This window comes from Megalobrama amblycephala, linkage group LG17, assembly GCF_018812025.1.
Source record: "Megalobrama amblycephala isolate DHTTF-2021 linkage group LG17, ASM1881202v1, whole genome shotgun sequence".
Lineage (NCBI taxonomy): Eukaryota > Metazoa > Chordata > Actinopteri > Cypriniformes > Xenocyprididae > Megalobrama > Megalobrama amblycephala.
Genome location: NC_063060.1, coordinates 3,619,300 through 3,641,980, shown reverse-complemented (window position 1 = coordinate 3,641,980; position 22,681 = coordinate 3,619,300). Strand labels below are relative to the sequence as shown.

The 22,681-nt window shown below is 39.7% G+C and overlaps 1 protein-coding gene across 1 annotated transcript; it reads right to left on the bottom strand.

Annotated features, from left to right (window-relative positions):
- Positions 1-3,632: 3,632 nt before the first annotated feature.
- Positions 3,633-22,178, bottom strand: rab12 (RAB12, member RAS oncogene family). The gene is made up of 6 exons (XM_048163323.1): positions 21,761-22,178; positions 19,390-19,450; positions 15,186-15,324; positions 15,006-15,095; positions 11,469-11,573; positions 3,633-4,752 (listed from the first exon to the last, which is right to left on the bottom strand). The coding sequence occupies exons 1-6, from the start codon at positions 21,963-21,965 to the stop codon at positions 4,645-4,647; spliced, it is 708 nt and encodes a 235-aa protein (XP_048019280.1). The 5' UTR covers positions 21,966-22,178; the 3' UTR covers positions 3,633-4,644.
- Positions 22,179-22,681: the final 503 nt, after the last annotated feature.

Genomic DNA, 22,681 nt, shown 5'->3' with positions numbered 1-22,681 from the left:
ATGAATTATTAACATTCAGAAAGTTTTTTAATAAATAAGTAAATTTAATATTCAGAGTTTAGTTAATGTTTTAATATTTATTTGAGATACTCAGTTACTCTGAAACAAGTTGATGAATTGGAGAGAAAAGTTTTTATTTGCATTTCTTTCAAAATATAATTAAAAATATGACTAATTATTAATTATAATGAAATTATCATTAACTTAAAAGAAGGTATAAAAAGCAGAACCCCCAAACTATTGGTATCGGTGGAGAAGTTTAGTATCGGTCCATCTCTAATTTATATATATATATATATATATATATATATATATATATATACACACACACACACACACACACACACACACCTATACATCCATAGGCCTATTACATACACACACAAACAATATTACCACCTTATAGGCCTATACCTTTTTGTTTGCACTCGTATTTCTAACATTCCCAGCGAGTAAAACTTGCATTTACCAAAACTTTTCTTAAAAAAAAGCTAGATTGCAGTAGTTATTCATTTAGCTTGTTTATCCAATAGCACCATCATACTGTGAAAAGGAGGCAGTGCATCTCTGAACATAAAAGTGAACAAAACTCTGAACAAACAACAATAAAACATTTTGCTTTGTAAGAATGGATAGCATAAAATTGTGCAAAAGTAAGTTTGTGTTTACGTAAACAGGAGGAAAAGCATCAGAATACTAACACACATCTATGTAATAAATATATATCTTTATTTGCACTTCATTAGTTTAAGAATGCCACAAGTTATAAATACCACAAAACTGCTTAAACATGCCAAACTTTTTCAAATATCTAATATCAATGTATTAATCGTACAAAGTACTCTTCTATTTTGCAATGTAATGAGGATCTGTTTCATTTTTTTGTTTTTGTAATGTCGTAAATACTGCGATTGGCTGAGAGACTAAAGTTATTCTGTACAAAATGAAGGTTCATAAAGGCAACATGAATTGCTACTAATTGAGAAGTTTTAAGAACGTGTTGGGTTTATCTTTTTCAAGACAACTGATGTGTCATTGACAGTCTTTCTGCAGAACATGAAGTCATTTCCTCTGAGGAAGACAAATTAAGCTTCAAACACAGAAACAAATACAAACAAGAAAAATAAACGGTTTGAGAGAGCGCCTTAAAACACAAATGTAAATTACCAGGGGGGTTTTGCTGCAGAGAAATAATGATAAAAGTATAGTAAATCTGACTCCAGATTCAGAAGGAATTCTACAATCCAAAATAAATTAAACATTTGCCAATCCTGCAGAGAAAGAAAGTAAAAGCACTTGGTGAAATGATCATTAGAGTATCTCATAAGGTTACAATATGGCACGAGCCTGCAAACATTAACATTTTGAGGTTAGTACAATCTGCCTAACACTGTTAACACAAATAGACAGGTTTAGGTTGGTTATAATCTTTCAAAGGACACACAGTTAAAAGTTAAATTTGAAAAATAGATGAAGACAGAACAAAAAAGCTACAGTAAAAAATATATTTTTTCACCTCAGCAGCGGACATTAGCCCATCAAAAACAGACAAACAGACTCAAGGTTTGGGTTGTTTAGTACACTGGTTTCTGACGAGAACGTGTTAACGTGTTACAAACAACGTAAACTCACTTCCACTACACACGTACATCATGTTTCTATTAGCTGACGTACAGAGAATATCACTAAACCTGTCAAGAACATTTACAGGTCATATTTCACCCCAAATCTAAAACAGAAAAATTCATTTGCATATTCATATTATTTTCAAGAAAATTAAGCACTTTTCCACCCACATCAATGTAATGAGAAAGAAAATTATGCATTACATTTGTAAAAAAAAAAAATAAAAAAAAAAAAAGCATTATTTGGTAATATTTGTTGTACTGCCATTATTTAAAGATGAAAATGTTTTTTTTATTTATTTTATATTTTACATTACGGTAGTCAGAAGGGGGGGGGGGGGGTGCTTAACTGTCTTAAAAATAATGTCAAATAAACACAATTACTTTAAGCAATATATTTTTAAGCAAAAAAAATGTTTTTTTCTTCTGATTTTGACCCAGACATATTTTTAATGAAATTCAACCAATAAGAATTTTTTTTTTTTTTTTTCGTTCCAGATGCACTGTAACACTGTCAGTCCTCTATATTCAAGGACAGTTGCTATTTAAAAAGGCATCATATTCCCAAAAACTCAGTTAGAATGTGTCTGGTGTCTATGGAAGCTTGTTTCCGCCAATAAAAAATAATAAAAAGTAATTGCGACTTTTTAACTCACAGTTTTTTTTCTTGAAATTGCGAGTTATAAAGTCAGAATTATGAGATAAACTTTCAATTGCGTGTTATAACGTCCAATTGTGAGAGGAAAAAATTGTTGACTTTACAACTCGCAATTCTGAGAAAATAACTCTGAATTGTACGGAAGAGGATTAGGGCCAAGCAATAATAAAAAATAAAACCATCTCGAGATTAAAGTTGTTAAATTACGAGAAAAAACTCGTTAAATTTCGAGAAAAAAGTCAAAATAAAATGTTGAGAATAAACTAGTTAAATTACGAGAAAAAACTCATTAAATTACGAGAAAAAAGTCATGATAAAATGTTGAGAATAAACTCGTTAAATTATGAGAAAAAAGTCGTTAAATTTCGAGAAAAAAGTCGAGATAAAATGTTGAGAATAAACTCGTTAAATTTCGAGAAAAAAGTCGAAATAAAATGTTGAGAATAAAGTCATTAAATTACGAGAATAAAGTCATTAAATTATGAGAATAAAGTCATTAAATTACGAGAATAAACTCATTAAATTCCGAGAATAAAGTCATTAAATTACGAGAACAAACTCGTTAAATTCCGAGAAAAAAGACGAGATAAAATGTTGAGAATAAAGTCATTAAATTACGAGAATAAAGTCAGTAAATTACGTGAATAAACTCATTAAATTATGAGAAAAAATTCGTTAAATTACGAGAATAAATTTGTTAATTTAATGACTTTATTCTCAACATTTTATCTCGACTTTTTTCTCGAAATTTAACTACATTTTTCTCATAATTTAACGAGTTTTTTCTCGTAATTTAATGAGTTTATTCTCAACATTTTATCTCGACTTTTTTCTCGAAATTTAACGAGTTTTTTCTCGAAATTTAACAACTTTAATCTCGAGATGGTTTTATTTTTTTTATTATTGCTTGGCCCTAATCCTCTTCCGTAGAATTGTGAGATAAAAAGTTGCAATTACCATTTTTATTATTTTATTTAGTGGCGGAAATAAGCTTCCTTGTCAGTTCAGTTGAAACAGCATTTCCAATCAAACACCTGTTATAAAGTTTCATATTACACAACAACATCACTACTACGGTCCTTCATCTAACACAGGCAAATAACTCAATTCAACGTAAATCCAGTAGAATCAGTGTTTTTCCAAGAACGCAGAGGCATAGTGATGTTAACTGAAGAGAACAAGCGTACTTCAGTTAGTGACGCTGTCCGAGCATCAAAACGATCCTCTTAAATGTCCCTTTTTAATCTCAATCTGCTCTCCACGGAGAAATAGCCCTTTCGGCGAGAGCATTTCAGTTCTGCGATCCAAATCCAGCGAATAAAACAATGAACTCAGTCTGTGCGACACCCTATTAATGACCTCCTTTATTCTACGCAAGTTATATGACACTGAAAGAGGACTACTAAATACCAAAACTCTGAATGATAAGGTTAATCTTCTGTACACAGGTCCTTCACTAACGTTCTGCATTTTAGCTGTTTGTAAACTAGCTATGAATGGATTGTAGTGCAAAACACAACGGATAACTCAACAGACGCCCACCTCAAAAACAGTAACAATGATAACATAAGGCAAAAAAACATTATATACTTCAAACCCAACCACGCTGGCGATTAATAACGGGCCGAACAAACCACCTCGCAAAAACACAGCCGACAGAAATGAATTCCACTTGGCATGAAATGTAGATCCACTTCGCTTTTAATGCCAAATCAATTTGGAAAACACCTTCTTAATTTGAGTCCAGGAAAGTTTTCTATGAGAAATGTCGAATGCGTGCTTGAAACGTGAAGAGAAGTGAAAGACAAGGGTACAGTCTCAATCGTCTGATATAAATGGTAGTTTCTTGTTTCTGCTAAGCGTAAGAGATGATGTAAACTACATATAAATAGGAGTTGATGGGTTATGACATACGTTTGTACTCATTTCATGCGTGTTTGTGGCGCGTGTGCAGCAGTATCCGATAGGAAAGGCACGTGTCAGATCAACGCATTCGTGTGCTTCCCAGAAATGAGGTAGTGTACGTATGGGCTGTCAAAAACAAATGCATCCATGTTTGTGTGTGATGATATGGATGTTCTTTATTGGCATCTAGAGGTACCAAATTAGGGACTATAAATAATTGCACAGTCTATCATTTGTGCGTAATCTACAGCGAGGGAAGATTAAATGCGATATTGAGCGTTTTGTCTTTCATCTTCTCTGGCCATCATCTCATCAACCATATGGGCTGGAGTCTCAAGATCACTGGTGTGAGGGCGTCACGACATGGGCCCCTGGTGGCGGGAGTCTGTAACAGCATGTGTTGGGTTATAAGAGGGAAGGAGCTGTTGGGTTTCTAAATAAAGCATGAACCGAGTCTCAACAGCAGCGCATGCGAGGTGGAGGCAGCTCTGGTGGGATTTCAGGTTCGGGCTGAAGGGACAGGACACTGTTGGACAGCTCTTTACTGGGGACTTCAAGTGGCATCTGTGGAAAGACAACATTATGTAAGATTATAAGATGTTAAAGACTCTTCACTGACAGTCTGACGTATATTACACACAAAAATGGCATGCTTTTGATCAAAAGAGATGTGAAACAGGGCTGCACGATCAATCACATAAAACTGAAATGCATGTGCTTGGAGTTTGGGGCGCTTAAAACAGACATTCGTGAATGCACTTTTTGTCAACAAAACAAAAGCTTTAAGGGCTTCCTGCATTTTTCCGACAAAATAAAAGCTGATCATTTGGAAATAAAGAAATAAAGATAGCCATATTGCAATTTTACAGTTCTTTATTTGTCACATACATATGATATAATGTAGCGAAATGTTTTTTCCTTAGTTAGCTAGGACATAAAAAACAGAATATAATAAATATAATAAACTATGAAGAAATATGATATGATGTAAATAAAATAGAACCGATTTTTATGAAAAATATACAAAACTATACAATGTATACAGAATATGTACAGTGTGCAATTTTTCCTGTAAAATAAAATAATTATATAATTTTTCTTAAATACTCATTTTTATTTTATTTTATGGTGAATATTACAATTACAATATTTTGTTAAGTATTTTTATTTCATAATAATAATAATAGTTACCATTATTAATATAATTATTATTATTTCATAGTCATATTGATATTTAATCACAAAATTATGCAACCCTACAAATAAGCAAAGAAAAAAACTGGAGATTTCATTAAAATTGCATTTTAAAATTGCAATCGCAAAATCACAATTAGAATTTTTCCCCAAATTGTGCAGCCCTAATGGGGAATGAGGAATAAATAATAATTCATTATATTAGTAATTACTGCACTTGCAAAAGTTTACAGCATCAAATCTTTGAAAATCTTAAGATAATCAAAGTTCCCTTTCAGTCGGTCACGTTCGACGTACTTCAGTAGTGCCCGACGAATTGGGATATCGCTTAGAGAGCCCTATCAGCTTCGTGTAAACTAAAACAAGCCAATGGAATTGGCGTGCGATATTTGCATAATGCGCACCGCCCCCGACAGGTGTATATAAATAGGAAGCAGATGCAATCGCACTCTGTCTTTCGCTTCGGAGCCATTCAGTGGTGTCCTGTTTAAGAAGACTGTTTGTGTGAACTAAACTGCCTCGAAGAGGATTCACAGCAAGCCGTGTGTGCCGGTGTAACGGTGCTACAGCGAGGTCGCGAGCTCCCGAGGATCCGAGCTATAGCTCTCAACTGCTGTTTTCACAGCACACGCCTAGAGTGAAAGTGTGTGTGTTGCGATTTGGGCCGGTTCCTCGGTGTGTCCAGGGAGTGGTGTACCTGGCACATCGCGTCACTCCCTGTGTGCTTCGGCACGAGCGAGTTGACTGTTTTCCCCTTCTAAAAGAGCTTTACAGACGAACCCTGACAGTATGTCATTTCGTCTGTGCGTTAATGGGTGCGGTCGTTCCCTGGTCCCTGCTGATGGGCACAATCGTTGCATCTCGTGTTTGGGCATTCAGCACGCTGAAGCAGCTTTTGTGAATGGTTCATGTTCCCATTGCGGGAACATGACTATCGCGGTGCTGAGGTCGAGACTCTCCTTCCTGAAGTCTCAGGAAGCGGGGGCCCCCTCCCCTGTGCCCCGTTCGACCGTTTTTTCCGGCCCGGGCCGGAATGACGGTTCGGCGGTGTATAGGAAGGGTGACCTGAGGCTTACGGTCAGGGCTTCCCCGCCGAGCGGAAACGCTCCTCGGGCCCCTGCCGCCTCATCAGCACCGCAACCCATCGTGCCACCGTTGGTTTCCGCTGGGCCCTCTACGGACTGTCCAGCCGTTACCTTTGGTGTGCAACCAATCCAAAAAAAAGAGCGCTCCCCAGCCTGTCCAGTTGGCTCATTCGTACTATCAGACTCGGCTATGCGATTCAGTTCGCCCGGCGTCCCCCGGTCTTCAGGGCTGTCCACTTCACTCAGGTGTCGTTGGACAGTGCACCTGTTCTCCGGGCGGAGATTGCTGTCCTCCTGGCGAAGGATACAATCGAGCCGGTCCCTCCAGCCGATATGAAGTCGGGGTTCTACTGCCCCTACTTCATTGTACCGAAAAAGGGCGGTGGGCTACGGCCAATCCTGGACCGTCCCCAGGATTGGTTTGCAGCAATAGACCTGAAGGACGCGTACTTTCATGTCTCGATTCTGCCTCGACACAGATCCTTCCTCCGGTCTGCGTTCGAGGGTCGGGCATGTCAGTACAAAGTCCTACCCGACATGGTTTTAGCTCCCAGCCGGTTGGGTCTTCAGGTCAACTGGGACAAGAGCAAACTTGCCCCCGGGCAGAGGATCTCTTGTCTCGGTCTCGAGCTAGACTCGGTCGCACGGACTGCGCGTCTCACCGAGGCGCGCGTCCAGTCGGTGTTGAACTGCCTGAGCTCGCTCAAGTGCAGGACAGCGGCTCCACTGAAAGATTTTCAGAGGCTCCTGGGGCATATGGCATCTGCAGCCGCGGTAACGCCGCTCGGATTGCTTCATATGAGACCGCTTCAACACTGGCTCCGCGGCCGGGTCCCGAGATGGGCGTGGCAGTGCGGCACGCTCCGTGTTCCCGTGACACCGAGCTGCCGTCCCACCCTTGTCCGGTGGTCGGACCCTTCGTTCCTGCGGGCCGGAGTACCCCTCGAACGAGTGTCCAGGCACGCTGTGGTCTCCACAGATGCCTCTGCCACGGGATAGGGGGCCACGTACAACGGGCATGCAGTGACAGGTCTTTGGACGGGGCCTCAGCTGCATTGGCATATCAATTGCCTCGAGTTGCTAGCGGTTCGTCTTGCGCTGGCCCGCTTCAAGAAGCTGTTGTCAGGCAAGCACGTTCTAGTCCGCTCACACAGCACTGCGGCCGTTGCGTACATCGACCGTCAAGGTGGTCTACGCTTCCGTCGCATGTCGCAACTCGCCCGCCATCTCTTGTTGTGGAGTCAGAAGGATCTGAGGTCCCTTCGGGCCACTCGTGTCTCAGGTGTGCTCTACCGTGCAGCCGACGAGCTCTCACGGCAGCCTCCACTTGCGGGCGAGTGGCGGCTCCACCCCCAGGCGGTCCAGCTGATTTGGCAGCATTTCGGCGAGGCCCAGGTAGACCTGTTTGCCTCCCCGGAAACTGCCCTCTGCCAGTGGTTTTATGCCCTGACCGGCGGCACGCTCGGCACGGATGCCCTGGCACACAGCTGGCCCCCGGGTCTGCGCAAATATGCGTTTCCCCCAGTGAGCCTTCTTGCACAACTCATGTGCAAGGTCAGGGAGGACGGGGAGCAGGTTCTGTTAGTGGCTCCGTACTGGCCCACTCGGACCTGGTTCTCAGACCTCATTCTCCTCGCGACAGCCCCTCCCTGGCCGATTCCTCTGAGGAAGGACCTCCTGACTCAGAGACGGGGCACCCTGTGGCACCCGCGTCCCGATCTGTGGAACCTCCACGTGTGGTCCCTGGACGGGATGCGGAGGTTCTGAGTGATCTCCCGCAAGCGGTCGTAGACACCATCACTTCCGCTAGAGCTCCTTCCACTAGGGGTCTCTACGCGCTGAAGTGGAACCTGTTCGTCGAATGGTGCGCCTCTCGCCGAGAGGACCCCCGATCATGCTCGGTCAGATCTGTGCTTTCCTTCCTGCAAGAAGGGTTGGAGCGTATGTTGTCTCCCTCCACCCTGAAGGTGTATGTTTCCGCTATCGCTGCACATCACCACGCAGTTGAGGGTAAGTCCCTGGGGAGACACGATCTGATCGTCAGGTTCCTGAGGGGGGCGAGGAGACTAAATCCTCCTCGCCCTTCCTCCGTACCCTCTTGGGATCTGACCCTGGTTCTCACAGCTCTCCGGGGTCATCCCTTTGAGCCTTTGCGATCAGTCGACCTGAAGGTTATGTCCCTAAAAACTGTCCTTCTGGTCGCATTGGCTTCCCTGAAGAGGGTAGGGGACCTGCATGCGTTTTCGGTCGACGAAGCGTGCCTAGAGTTCGGGCCCGGTGATTCTCACGTCATCCTGAGACCCCGGCCTGGATACGTGCCCAAGGTTCCTACCACTCCCTTCAGAGATCAGGTAGTGAACCTGCAAGCGCTGCCCTCGGAGGAGGCAGACCCAGCCCTAGCTTTGCTCTGTCCCGTCCGCGCTCTGCGCGTTTACGTGGATAGAACGCGAAGCTTCAGGTCCTCAGATCAGCTCTTCATCTGTTACGGAGGCCAGCAGAAGGGGAAGGTTGTCTCCAAGCAGAGGATGGCCCACTGGATAGTGGATGCCATCGCCTTGGCGTATGAATCCCAAGGTGTGCCTTGCCCACTCGGGTTGAGAGCCCACTCCACCAGAGGGGTGGCCTCTTCCTGGGCGCTGGCTCATGGCGCCTCGCTGACAGATATCTGTAGAGCTGCGGGCTGGGCGACACCAAACACGTTCGCTAGGTTTTATAGCCTACGTGTAGAGCCGGTATCTTCACGTGTACTCGCATCCACTAGTCGGTAGACGTGTTGTACCCACTCTAGTGTCGGCTTGCAATGCCATTCCCGCCACTGGCCGGATACGTGCATACTTCTCTCCAGTCGTGTTCCCCGCTTGGCGAACCCTGTCGAGCTCCTCCGCCTCCCCCTTCGGCTCGGACATTGCGGAGTGTCTGATGCCAGGCCTACATCCGTCGCTGACGCTGTCTGTTGGCTGGGGCCCATATGTCGTGACCCCTCTACGTGAGCGGTCCCATATGTGTATATTCCACGGTTTAAAACTCCCTACGGGCCGAGTCCGTGTCTTTCCCTTAGCAGAGCCAGCTCTGCTGTCACCTGTCAGATGAGTCTCCCCCTACCAGGTGGAGCCATCCCAGGGACTCCATATGCGTACTGCCCCCCGGGCCAGTCCATGTGTGTATTTCCCACGTAAACTCCTCCCCCATTGGGTAGGTAGTGGTCTCCGCAGCGTCCCTTACGGGTTCGCTTTCCCAGTGCAATCTAGTTTACTTAGTGGGTATTGGTTAGACAGCAGTAGACTCTCTCGGTGTAAGCTCGCCCCCTTCACCGCCAGCCGGTGCTATGGGCGGCTGAGCTTGCGCTGGGCACTGGAAGGGGTTTCGTAACTGTGGCGCTTTAGTTGGGATCCCAATTCGTCGGTCACTACTGACGTACGTCGAACGTGACCGACTGAAAGGGAACGTCTCGGTTACATATGTAACCCTCGTTCCCTGAAGGAGGGAACGGAGACGTACGTCCCGTCGCCACAGTTTCTGTACCCTCGCTGTAGCGCGGACACCAGTTGTCTCCTCAGCGAAAAACAGAGTGCGATTGCATCTGCTTCCTATTTATATACACCTGTCGGGGGCGGTGCGCATTATGCAAATATCGCACGCCAATTCCATTGGCTTGTTTTAGTTTACACGAAGCTGATAGGGCTCTCTAAGCGATATCCCAATTCGTCGGTCACTACTGACGTACGTCTCCGTTCCCTCCTTCAGGGAACGAGGGTTACATATGTAACCGAGACGTTTTATGTTGTGTTCAAGTCACTTTTGTCATAGGAAGATGGAGGTGTAACTTCTTTCAATTAACTACACAAAAATACAGCATATTTCTAGAAAATGAAGAACAAAGAATGCATCAGGTGTTTTGCATTTTAATGTTTTTAATTATTTATGAAGCCACTGTAAACTTTATCGTTACATATTATATTGGTATATTACAATGCCATTATATTTTGTGCAGGGAATTAGCTTATTTTGTTGTAAATAAAAGCCTGATGATTTCACTGCTGTGCGTTCAACTCATAAATACAATCTTTTCAACATGACTTGAATGCACCATTTGTTCAGCATGTAAATGGGATATCTCACCTGCTTTGGTTTCCTAAATGTCATGTACAAAACAAACCGCAGTTGATTACATGCAGGTCAGACGGTTCCTTTCTGTCTAAGTGGGTGGTTCTTGGCAATAATAAACTGGAAAGTAGGTCTGACTTCATGTCAATAGTCAAATTCTGGCTCTGTGAGTCTACTGTCATCCTAAAAACTCTGTTTAGCTCTTGATGATACTATTTGGGCCAGAAACACCCATGATAGCCGATGAACGCCACATTTTTAGGCACTCAGTCAAACTCACTATTTTCCGGTCTTAAATTAAGACAGGATTAGTCCTTAGTTCAATTAGGGCATTTAAGTGGCTTTTATAAATGTGCCTTAGAAAAAAATATTACTAGTTGCATCTTGAGACAAAACAACGGCATTGACATATTTTAAGATATGTCAGTGTAAGTTCCTTTGTTAAACATGCATTTTAGTCTGGGACTAGAACTGGCCCCCCGACTAAGCCTGGTTTTTCCCAAGGTTTTTTTCTCCTTCTTAACACCTATTTGCCACCAGTTTGCTACCTGATGTCACCTGTTGGAGTTTGGGTTCCTTGCCGCTGTCGCCTTTGGCTTGCTTGGTTGGGGACACTTGATATTTGACTTGAATTTTGATATTCAACAGTGCTTTGATCTGCCTGCATTGACACCATTCTTTAAGAGCTGCTGTGCAGCCAAAATTATGTACCAGTTATCACTGTAAAGCTGCTTTGACACAATCTGCATTGTAAAATGCGCTATATAAATAAAGGTGACTTGACTTGACTTGACATGACTTAAGCCTTGACTGTGAAACTGAAGGCAAATGTTTTAAAGTGAATGTTATGGTGGGAGAAGAATTCATCAAAACAGTTAACAAAACAGCCCCACTTACCTTACTCAAAATGTCATCAACTAGTTTAAGGAATATCTCATCCACGTTAAAGTTATCCTTGGCACTGGCCTCACAGAAACGCATCCCTGATATCCGTGAAGCAAACTGCCATTCAGAGAAGAGAAAACAAACTTTATTTCAGGTTCTCCTGAATGGGTTAAATATTCAAATAATTAAATATATGTTACCTTTCAAATACAATCACTTAACTGAGCCTCTTTCTGTTCTAGAATGTTAACACACCTAGCTATTGTATGACTTCAGAAGATGTATGGACTGCTTTTATGATACTCTTGAATGACACTGGATTGAGTAAATCATGTTTGGGTGAACTAAAGTGTGTTCTCACACACAAACAGAGTTAGTTTTAGTTTCAGAGGGTTTGGGAAGGTTGGCGGAGGCACTATTTAGAGCATTCAGAGAATCTCTTTGTGGAGCACTCAGGATAATAATGTCCCTGTGTCCAGGGATTTGGACGGACTGAAAGACACTGAGATGCAATTCAGCATCTTCCTCCACTAAACTAAATGTCAAGGTAAACCTGATACTGCATTATACAGCTGAATCTAAAATACTAAATTCAGGCTATACTAAAGCAATAACAGCAAATAATTAAGGTATCAGACTAAAAACAGGAGCTCTTTGTGTCTCATAGGAAACATATTCTGCACCACTGCTCTCACCCAGTGTTGTTATTGTTAAAGGGGACCAATAATGGCCTTTTTCACAAGATGAAATATAAGTCTCTGATGTCCCCAGAATGTGTCTGTGAAGTTTCAGCTCAAAATACCCCACAGATCATTTATTATAGCTTGTCAAATTTGCCCCAATTTGGGTGTGAGCAAAAACACGCCGTTCTTGTGTGTCCCTTTAAATGCAAATGAGCTGCTGCTCCTGTTTAACGCTTTAACGCTTCAGTTGCTCAACAACAACAAAGCTGGAGAATCTCACGCAGACAAAATGAGGATTGTCAGTAACGGTGTTCAGCCTTACATTGTTCAAACCTGATAGAGAGACTCAGGAAGAACTTTTTTAGCAATCGAACTATCTTTTTTTCACATGCTTGCAGAGAAAGGCTTGCCAAATCAAAGTTACAGGGCTGTCCTTTTCAAGGTTATCTGGGTTGGTAGATGCACTGGGGACCCGATTATAGCACTTAAACACGGAAAAAGTCAGATTTTCATGATATGTCCCCTTTAACTAAAACTATTAAAAGTCACTTGTTTTTTGGTAATGGAAATAAAGCCGAAAGAAAAGAAATTATAAAGCTTAAAGTGGTCATTTGATGCTTTTTCATGTTTTCCTTTAGTGTGCAATGTAGCTGTAGCTGTATGTGCATGTATAAGATCTGCAAAGTTAAAAGCTCTGTCTCCCACAAATGCATTTATTCTATCTACCAGAGGACATTGATCCAGAACGGGTGTGTCTCATATGTCCTGAAAAGTGAAGCTGCGGGCTCTTTGATCGCCCCCTGGAGGCTGGATGCAGTACAGGTCATAAACCCCGCCCTCTCAATGCAGTCGAATGAGACTAAAGTGAAAACTTAAAAATAAATTCTGCTTCAAATAAAACTTTATGAAACATGGTTTTGGTCATTTAAGGTAGTTGTTATCACGCTGATATATTGTTCGTTTTTGTGATAATTTAGATTTTAGCTAGCAATTTGATGCTATAAAAACGGGGCGTGTCGTCATGATTTGCAGTTGATTGACAGCTTGTCTGAGGACTGTCGGAGTTTCGAGGGGAGATTGAAGATGTATTATCTAACTATTAATTTTCGATTTCTTTGTTATTTAACACCAACAAAATGAGTTGTTCAGCAGTAAACTGTACTAACCGACCTACAGGATCTGATGGATCACTGAACTTTTTTCTGTAACATTAAATGTGGGCTTCATAAGCTAATTAATAAATGTTATTAGTTAAGATAACACACCTAATGTTAACCATGTCAGGAAAAGCAGGTGATCGTTATCTGGCAGTTACTTATTATTTTTATGGGTATAAAATAATAATTAGCAGGACAAAACTAATGATAGCCGACTCTAATTACAGCAATCGATCTCCTGTAACGTTAGTTGAACTTGATTTAAAATGGCAGGACCGTTTCTGACGATTAGAGTTGTTTCTAGTGGCATATTATATTGAGTTTATCTACTGAATTTGCTGTTTCAAAAATATTATTGCTCTAGAAACAGAATAGCCTATTATTTTATAGGTAGAATTTTAAATTGTGTATAATTTTTATAGTCTATTTAAAATACATGAATGATGACGCAGTCGTCTGGGCGGAAGTTTGATACAGCGACTCGGCCTCCGGGCTCCACTGACGATTCCTTCTGCGCATTCCCAGGCTCCAAACTTTTTTTTTTTTGACGTATTGCGTAACGTGTCAGCGCCCATTCGTCTGCCCATTTTGGCTTCAGTTCATTACAATGGAAGGAAGCGGCGTCGTGTCGTCCATCTTTTTTTTTTACAGTCTATGATCCAGACCTGTCTAAAACGCCTCAATCGAAGTCTAAATATCACACCCTCAAACATCCACATCACAATGTGAAATATTAGCATAATGCCCGCTCAAAGGCATATGGAAGGAAAGAAGGCGAGGCTTTATGTCGTGGAGACACTGTGTTTGAAAACGAAACAGGTTTTTTTTGGCCTTCCGAAAACAAATGAAATTATTATTCAGAGGTAAAGATGTATTTATAAAGCTGTTCCTGAGCAGTACAACCTAAAAGTTTGCTTGTGCACAGAACATTTTATGGAGGACCTGGGAGAGCACAACGCCAGCTTTATACAAAGACTACTTAACACTGTGAAACGTTCTGCTCAAGATGCGCTAGCAAAGTTGGTTCCAATTGATCGGCATGATCATCCACATTTTTAGAATCTGACTCGGCCTCGAACTGATACGGTAAAAATCAATGACATTACTAACGGTGCGTTTACAATTGCTTAAAGCCTTGAAAGCTGAACCTCATGATTATGGTAAAGGGGTATTACATTTCCAACACACAATTCAGGTGTTTGGCCAATCACAACGCACTGGGTCAGCTGGCCAATCAGATCACTCTAGGCTTTTCAGAAGGAGGGGCTTTGAAGAAATCAGTGCGTTTGAGACAGACTGGAAAAAGAGGAGCTGTAATAATGTACAGTATGTGAAAAATAATTTTTTTAACATTAAAGCATGTTAACCTATTCTGTTACACCCAATAATCCAAATAATGAACTTTTAAAATGGCATCATATGACCACTTTAAATTTTTAAAAAAAATGGAAATGAAAATTAGAAATGTTGCCTTGGTAATTAACTGAAATAAGTTTAAATTGAAATGTACTAAAATTACTAAAACTAAAACTGAAATAAAAACGAATGCTAAAAATAAATATACTTAAAACTAACAAAAATGACAAATGCACATGACAAAATTTCTAAAACTTAAATGAAAACTGAAAATATAAAAATAAAAGCTAATTCAAAATATTAATAAAAACTATAATGGAATATAAATAATACTAAAATAACACCCGTCTCACCCTCTCAGCTTGTTGCCGTGAGATGGCGCGATCAGACTCGCAGTCCAGTTTGTTCCCAACCAATAGGAGCTCAGCATCCTCTGACGCATACTGCACAGAACCAAAAAGAGTTCACCTGGTGTGGAAGCAAATATTTGCTGCACAACAGAAAATGAATCAGTGTTTTTGATGTTTGAGCACCTTGTCTATCATCTTCATCCATTTAGGCAGGTCGTCGAAGGTTTCCTGCTTGGTGATGTCGTAGACCAGCACGATGCCTTTTGCGCCGCGGTAATACGCTGAAGTGATGCTGTTAAACCTCTCCTGACCTGCTGTGTCCCTGAAATTATTTAACATTATTAGACTCACATGACGTTTAGAGTGCTGAATAAATCATATGCTAGACTATAAGAGAAAGAGCACTGATTTGACAGTGAAAAGTGTCTCTATAATCACAGGCGGTTGGAGGGGAGAAGTTGAAAACGTAAGAAGATTTGTCGCATCAGCTGAAAAAGAACGTCAATTTATTTTCATTTTCATAATAGATTGCAAAGACAAACAACATGAATCACTCACAATAAGAACAGGAACGGTTCATTACTTATATGATCAGCATGTGATCATTTTTGCTTTACCAAGTGCTTTTACTTGAATTATTTCAAAAAGCATTCGAGAAGATTTTTCACATCGTGATTCAAAGGAAAAAGAAAAAACACATTACTGCACATGACAGATGTTTATCTCCTCATTTTTACTGTACCTTATCCACCCTAGTCTGGCTGCATTTTTCCAAAACAGGATATGATGTCGCAAAGAGGACCGGTGAGGCGTCACATGTCAATGAGCAGTTAAGACGGACAGTGAAGGAGCCGTGGATGCTGGGTAGCTGGATGTGAGTGGACACGTGTTACAGACATGACGTTCAAAAGCACAGACATCTGCAGAAGTGTGTTGTGAGAGAAGCCGGCGTGTTTCAGGGTCAAAGGGAAATAAAATAATCATAAAGTGGGTGGGGAGGTGATGGGTTAGTATTAGTTTGTGATTAGTTAGCAGATGACTGTCCCAGACTTCACTGGAACAGACAAGTTATGGAATAACAAAGATTAATTTACACTAATACAGAGCAGAATAGAGTAGAGTAGAACTTCTGAAATAGTACAGAAACATATAAAACTACATAGAACAGAACTAGGGATGTTCATGATTAACCTATGATTGATTTATTGTTGTCGGTAATCTAATTGACTATTCTAATCCATTGTTTTTAATTGATTTTGTGATTTGGCTTGTCTATAAAAATTATTATAACATTCACAACAAGAAAGTCTTGTATCTGTATTTTCTATAGGCTCCACATTATTAGTCATAAATGAATGGTAATTTAAACGAATTAAACTTATGCTAAACAGCCAAAATGTATTAAGAGGGAAAATGCATATACTCACAGTTTTTATTTTTCAATTATTTGGAGTCCTCCACATGTGATTTTCTGTATTAATTTTAAATCACAATCAACCATGGCAATCAAAAATTCTTGAAAAGTGACATCCCAACATAGAACTGAATGAAGTAAACTCTATCTGAATAGAATTGTACAGAATAGAACCAAACAGAATAGAATAGAACAGACCCAAATTAAAATATAGCTGCGAGCAGCAAACATTGGGGTTCAAGCGCTTTAAGGCCTTTAAGCACATGCGTAAAAAGATATTATGTTTTATTTAGCAAGCATGTAACCACGATCATAGATGTAAAAGACCATTTACAGCAAATACAGGCAATTTACCATTGGAAATTTATGGTTTATAAAGGTTTTTAACAGTTATCAAGGTTGAGCCAAAAACCTAGGACTAGTTCACCAAAGTTGTTTTTTGAAATAATCTCCAATATTTAGCGAATGATTCGATGGACAGAGGTGGTCCTAGAGGCAAAGTTGCTCAGAATGAGGATTTCTACCATGTGGTGCAAATGTCGTGCGCGGAAATCATGCATGTGAAAAACACGATGGCGCCCCCCGGTGGCCGATTTCTTTTGAATTTCTCACAGGCCTCTAGAGCAGTGAGTCAAATAGGCCCAGCGAGTTGTTCCGATCGGCCTCTGTTAACCTTACTGCTCAAACTTCAGTGGCTGATGGCGGAGATGTTTTTTGAGATGCGTCAATGTCCTCATAGACAATCATGGCACCTCGGACAAAGACACTGCATGCCAATTTTCAACGGTGAAGTAGTTATAGCCATTTTCTTCCTGTTATTGCGCCACCAAGTAGCCAGTCGCAGCGTCCTTTTTCACGCGACCACAAAATGAGCACTTACACAGGTGTGCCAAGTTTGGTGAAAATATCTCATTCTGTTCACGAGTTATAGCCATTTTAGTAAAAGTGGCTCCACCAACTTCGAACGTTTTGGCGGCCCATAGAGACCGTGAATCAGGATTTAAACTATTTTTATATAACTATTGACAATCAGACTCTAGAGAATCTCGCTGCACTGGTTTGGTTCCGATCGGGTCAAAAACCTAGGACTAGTTTGCAAAATCCAAAATACTTGAAAATTGCGAAGAGCGAATCCGACAAACGGTTTAAGAGTTATGAGCCATTTTGTACTTTTGACCACTGTAGTGCCCCCATCAGGCCGATCGGGCTGAGCCTTGCTGACGGTGTAGATCAGTGGTTCTCAAACTTTTTAGCGTGGAGTACCCCCTGAAGGGATTCCCATCCTTCTGCGTACCCCCTCTCTTTCACTTCGACTGCAGTCACACCTTTTCCATTAAGGGACAACATTTGCCCCCTAAATTGATTTTCCAGTGCATATTTTTACGTTTATGAATAACTTTATAAAATAAATAATGTTTTAAATAAAAAATGTTTAATAGAGAAATATGCAATGATGGTAAAACGAAGTGATACTTTTAAATATTAAACTAAAACTGCCAGTAGGTGGCAGCAAGTCACTGTTTTTATGAGTGAGTCATCGAGTCATTCATTCAGTAATGAAGCAAGTGACTGTGAATGAATCATTGAATCAATGACTCTCACGATTCGTTCAAAGCCGCATTCGTGTGTTGTAGTTCTGCTCTGGTTTTCGTTGCAAAATAGAGTAAATACTGACAGTACTGTGTTTAAAATGTACGTTTTGTTTTTTGACCTGTTGTATAATAATGCACGTTTGCAGTCATGTGGATATTTGGGTACAATTGCATTCTTCCTCGTTATCAACATTAAATACAAGAACTCACACAAGGTATGTTTTTGTATAGAAGAAAGTTTGAGTCTTAAATTGATATAAAGCCACTATCTGTGTCTATAATTGTTCTTCATGCAAGTGCTTAATCAAAGGTGCATTGTCAAGAACGGCAGTAATTTAGCGCGATTTAAGCCAGCAGACTGCACGCAATCTATCATATGCATGCTGCTTGTGTGGATGCAGTCATTTTAGACTGCAAAACATGAGGTAATTTGATTTAATGTAATGGATTTACGGCATTTTGCCAGTTATAAATACATGCTCGGGTTTAATATTATTTTAAGGTATGGTAGAGTTAAATTCACTACTCCGCATTTTGTTTGCATACCCCCTTTTGTCACCTCACGTACCCCAGTTTGGGAACCACTGGTATAGATGGTGTGAGTACTACCATCCCTCAAAGTTTCAAGTCTTCATGACTTACGGTTTGGTCTGCACGATCACTTTTAGGGGAGAATGCTGATCCTTGGAAATTTTAACAATTATAATAGGGTTTCAGCGCTACCAAGTAAACAAGTAGAATAGAATATAACAGAGCCAAACCAAATAAAAGAGAATAGAACTTATCAGAACAGAGCAGAGAAGAGAAGACAAGAATCAAATAGAAGAAACAGAATAACAAACAATAGAACCAAACCACAAGAGAACTGGACAAAATAACTGAATAGGAAAGAATAAAATGGAATGAAACAGAATTAACAACCAGGGGACAGTGGGATTGATAAAGAGTAGGTGAGAAGGTATGTACATGGACATACATTTCAGTTAGCGAGATGATATTAGTGATATCAAACTTAAAATGCACATATTTACATTCATTGTTGAATTCTGGGATGCAGCGAGCGTGTAATCACAGATTTAATGTCACAATAATAAAAGTTACAAGTTTACTATAATGCTTTAATAACTCTGGATATGCAAAATTCCAGATCTCTCTGTGAGTTTACTCAATGCCACAGTGTTAGTTAATGGCTGGTTAACTGTAGGCAAACACAGCTGATTAAATCTCAATAGCTACACATGAAAGATGTTTGACTCAGAGACTCTGGTCTGGAATTTATGACTTGGTGCAGAACGACTTGATCTCATGTGCTTCTGAGACACAGGAAGTGACATGGTGGGCTGAGTCAATGATAAGGACACAGCACTTCCTCTCCACTCACCAGATCTGTAACCTGATCTTCTTTCCTCTCAGCTCCACCGTTTTGATTTTAAAATCCACACCTTCAAAATCACAGACAAAACGAGAAGAAATAAGATGTAAGATCAGTCAGCTTTAAAGTTCCTCACAGTTGATTGAAATCATTAATATTTAATGTACACTACCGTTCAAAAGTTTGGGGTCAGTAAGATTTTTAATTTTATTTTTGGGGGATAGAAATAAAATTACTCAATACTTTTATTCATCAAGGATGAGTTAAACTGATCAAAAGTTACAGTAAAGACAATTATAATGTTAGAAAATATTCTATTTTAAATAAATGCTGTTCTTTTGAACTTTCTATTCATCGAAGAATTTTGGAAAAAAAATTGTACACAACTGTTTTCAACATTGATAATAATAATGAATGTTTCTTGAGCAGCAAATCATCATATCAGAATGATTTCTGAAGGATCATGTGACACTGAAGACTGGAGTAATGATGTTGAAAATTCAGCTTAGATCACAGGAATAAATTACAGTTTACTGTATATTGACATAGAAAACAGCTGTTTTAAATTGAAATAATATTTCACAATATTACTGTTTTTGTTTGTATTTTTAATCAAATAAATGCAGGCTTGGCGAGCAGAAGATACTTCTTTTAAAACATTAAAAAATCTTACTGACCCCAAACTTTTGAACGGTAGTGTACATATTTGGGTCAAGCGTGTTTTGGGCCTAAATGTTTCCCTGTGTTTGTGACAACAAACAGCCACAGTGGAAGAACAGCTCATGTTCTCTGGATTTCACAAGCGTGACAGCGCAGAAAACCGCGGTCAGGCATGTTGCGGCAGCTGTGTGAACGTGTGTCTGGCTATTCTGGGATATTGGGATAGTTAGCAGCATGAAACTAAACTTATGTGAAGGTCTGTCATGAGTGAGCGGGTGAAAACCTTGCCGTAACAGTTTTCATGTAGTTCATGTATTGGCTAAAAATCACTGATTTTGAACCAAAGTGTTTTTAATATTTTAATCAGAAGTTTTTGTGACTCTAAACGTGTTGCTGTTCACATGACTGACGCAGATTGATTCAGTGCTTGGCAGATGTCTCGTGTAATGACATTAAAGAAGAGCTGGGCACGAGAACGAGGGATGAAAACATTCATGTAAATTATAAATCGTTTGAATTGTTTTCATCCATGTGTTACTATATTATTGTTATTAAATTAAATGTTCTCTGATTTACATGGTCACTGGTCCAGAAGTGATTTTCTAATGATTCTGTTGACACTTTCAGGACCAAAACTTCCTGACCAGACTGACCCCTCTGACCTCTGAAGTGTTGTTGAGGTCTTATGTTACAGTGGTCATGACTTTAGAAAGTAAATTCATTGACTTCTTTTTTTTTTTTTTTTTGACTTAAGTTATCTAAATTAAATTATCCATGACAAAACACTATGCACAGTTCACTAGTTATGTTGTAACAGTATGTAATAACTGATAATAACCAACTACAAATTTGATATATTTACATATTATACACTGCCAGTTATTTAAAATCATAATAATATTTAACAATATTACTGTTTTTGCTGTATTATGATCAAATAAATGTAGCCTTGGTAAGCATCAGCAACTGTAGAACATAATATATATATATGTTATATATATATAATATAATATATATATGTTTTTGTGTGTGTGCGTGTGTGTGCGTGTGTGTATATATATATATATATATATATATATATATATATATATATATATATATATATATATATATACACACACACACACATGTATTTAAGTGTGTATATATATATATATATATATATATATATATATATATATATATATATAGATGCATGCCTCCACAATAAACTATATCCATCTAAGTGCCAAATGCTAACAATCTGTATTTTGCAAATCAATCAATGTTATCTAAACTAGCTATAATTATTAATCTAAACTAAACTAGTATGTAAAGATAGCTATCTAATCTTTAATAACCTTCTATGGTTTACTAAGCACACTATATCTGCAGTTTACAAATTATTCAGTTACATATATTATTCCATACTGTCCATAGTTTATTTAACTAACTATACTAAACCAATAATATAAAGTTTATTAATTAGCCATAGTTAGCAATCTAGTTTACTAATCATTAATAGTTCATTGTTTATACTATAATAAACTCATTATCCATCTATAGTTATCTATCCATAACTTGCACAGTTGAACTGCAATTTATTTGTTTTGTGAGCACAATAATGTGGTTTGCATTGTTATATTAACGAAGCATAAATTTAGCATGTACTAGTACACAAATAAACTGACAGTCCTTGTTGTTGCCCATCCAGACTGACATCTCTGTCAGTTTATCTTACCCACAGTGGACTTGCACGCCTCGCAGAAGGTGTCATCAGTGAATCTTTCCATCAGGCTGGTCTTTCCCACACCACGGGAGCCGATGATGATCACCTGCAGTTTATAATCAGCGGCTCTGGGCGGCATCTTCCTGCGGCGCTGCGACGCTCCCACAGCGGGCGAGCCGCCGCCGGCCCTCCGCTGGACACCGAACCCCGACTCCATCCACCACTAACAGCCCGTCCACATCTGCCACACGGCCAGCCCGCTTTAAACACGCCCGCGCATCACGGAGGGAAACTTTAATAAACTTTAAAGCGGCTTTTCGGGAGAGTTTGTCAAAGTTTTCAGTCTCCTCAGTCAGTCAGTCAGTTGTTGTCCTGCGCTGGGAATACGAGAGCGACCGTGACGTCACCACCACTTCCGGTTCCGACGCATTCCAAAGGAAGAGCAGAGCAAAATTCCCTTTAGAATAATCATTCATCACTTCTAAATAATATTACATAGCAAATGTGGGGAAATAAACGGCAGACATTTGTTGCATTTTCAATAGTTATTTACAAGAAAAGCAGGGTCAATAATAGAAACAAAAACATAATTATGATAATAACATATATTATGCTACAAGATACACCTTTTCTTTATACTTTGACAGTAAAAAATGTGTTTTTACTAATATAATCTAAATATTGCACACGTAAGGAAACTAAGCATATAAGTTTAATTGATACAAAATTTTATGAGTGTTGCAAATAAGATTCTTAAATTGCAAATATAAAAAATGTATTCTATCTAAATACATTTATACAAATATATTATCTGTATTCTATATAACCACATAAATAAAGATAAATAATAAAAATAAGGCAAAACAATATATTATTCTATATAATTATAAAAATAACAAATAGATTCTATCCATAAACACATTAATAAATAAT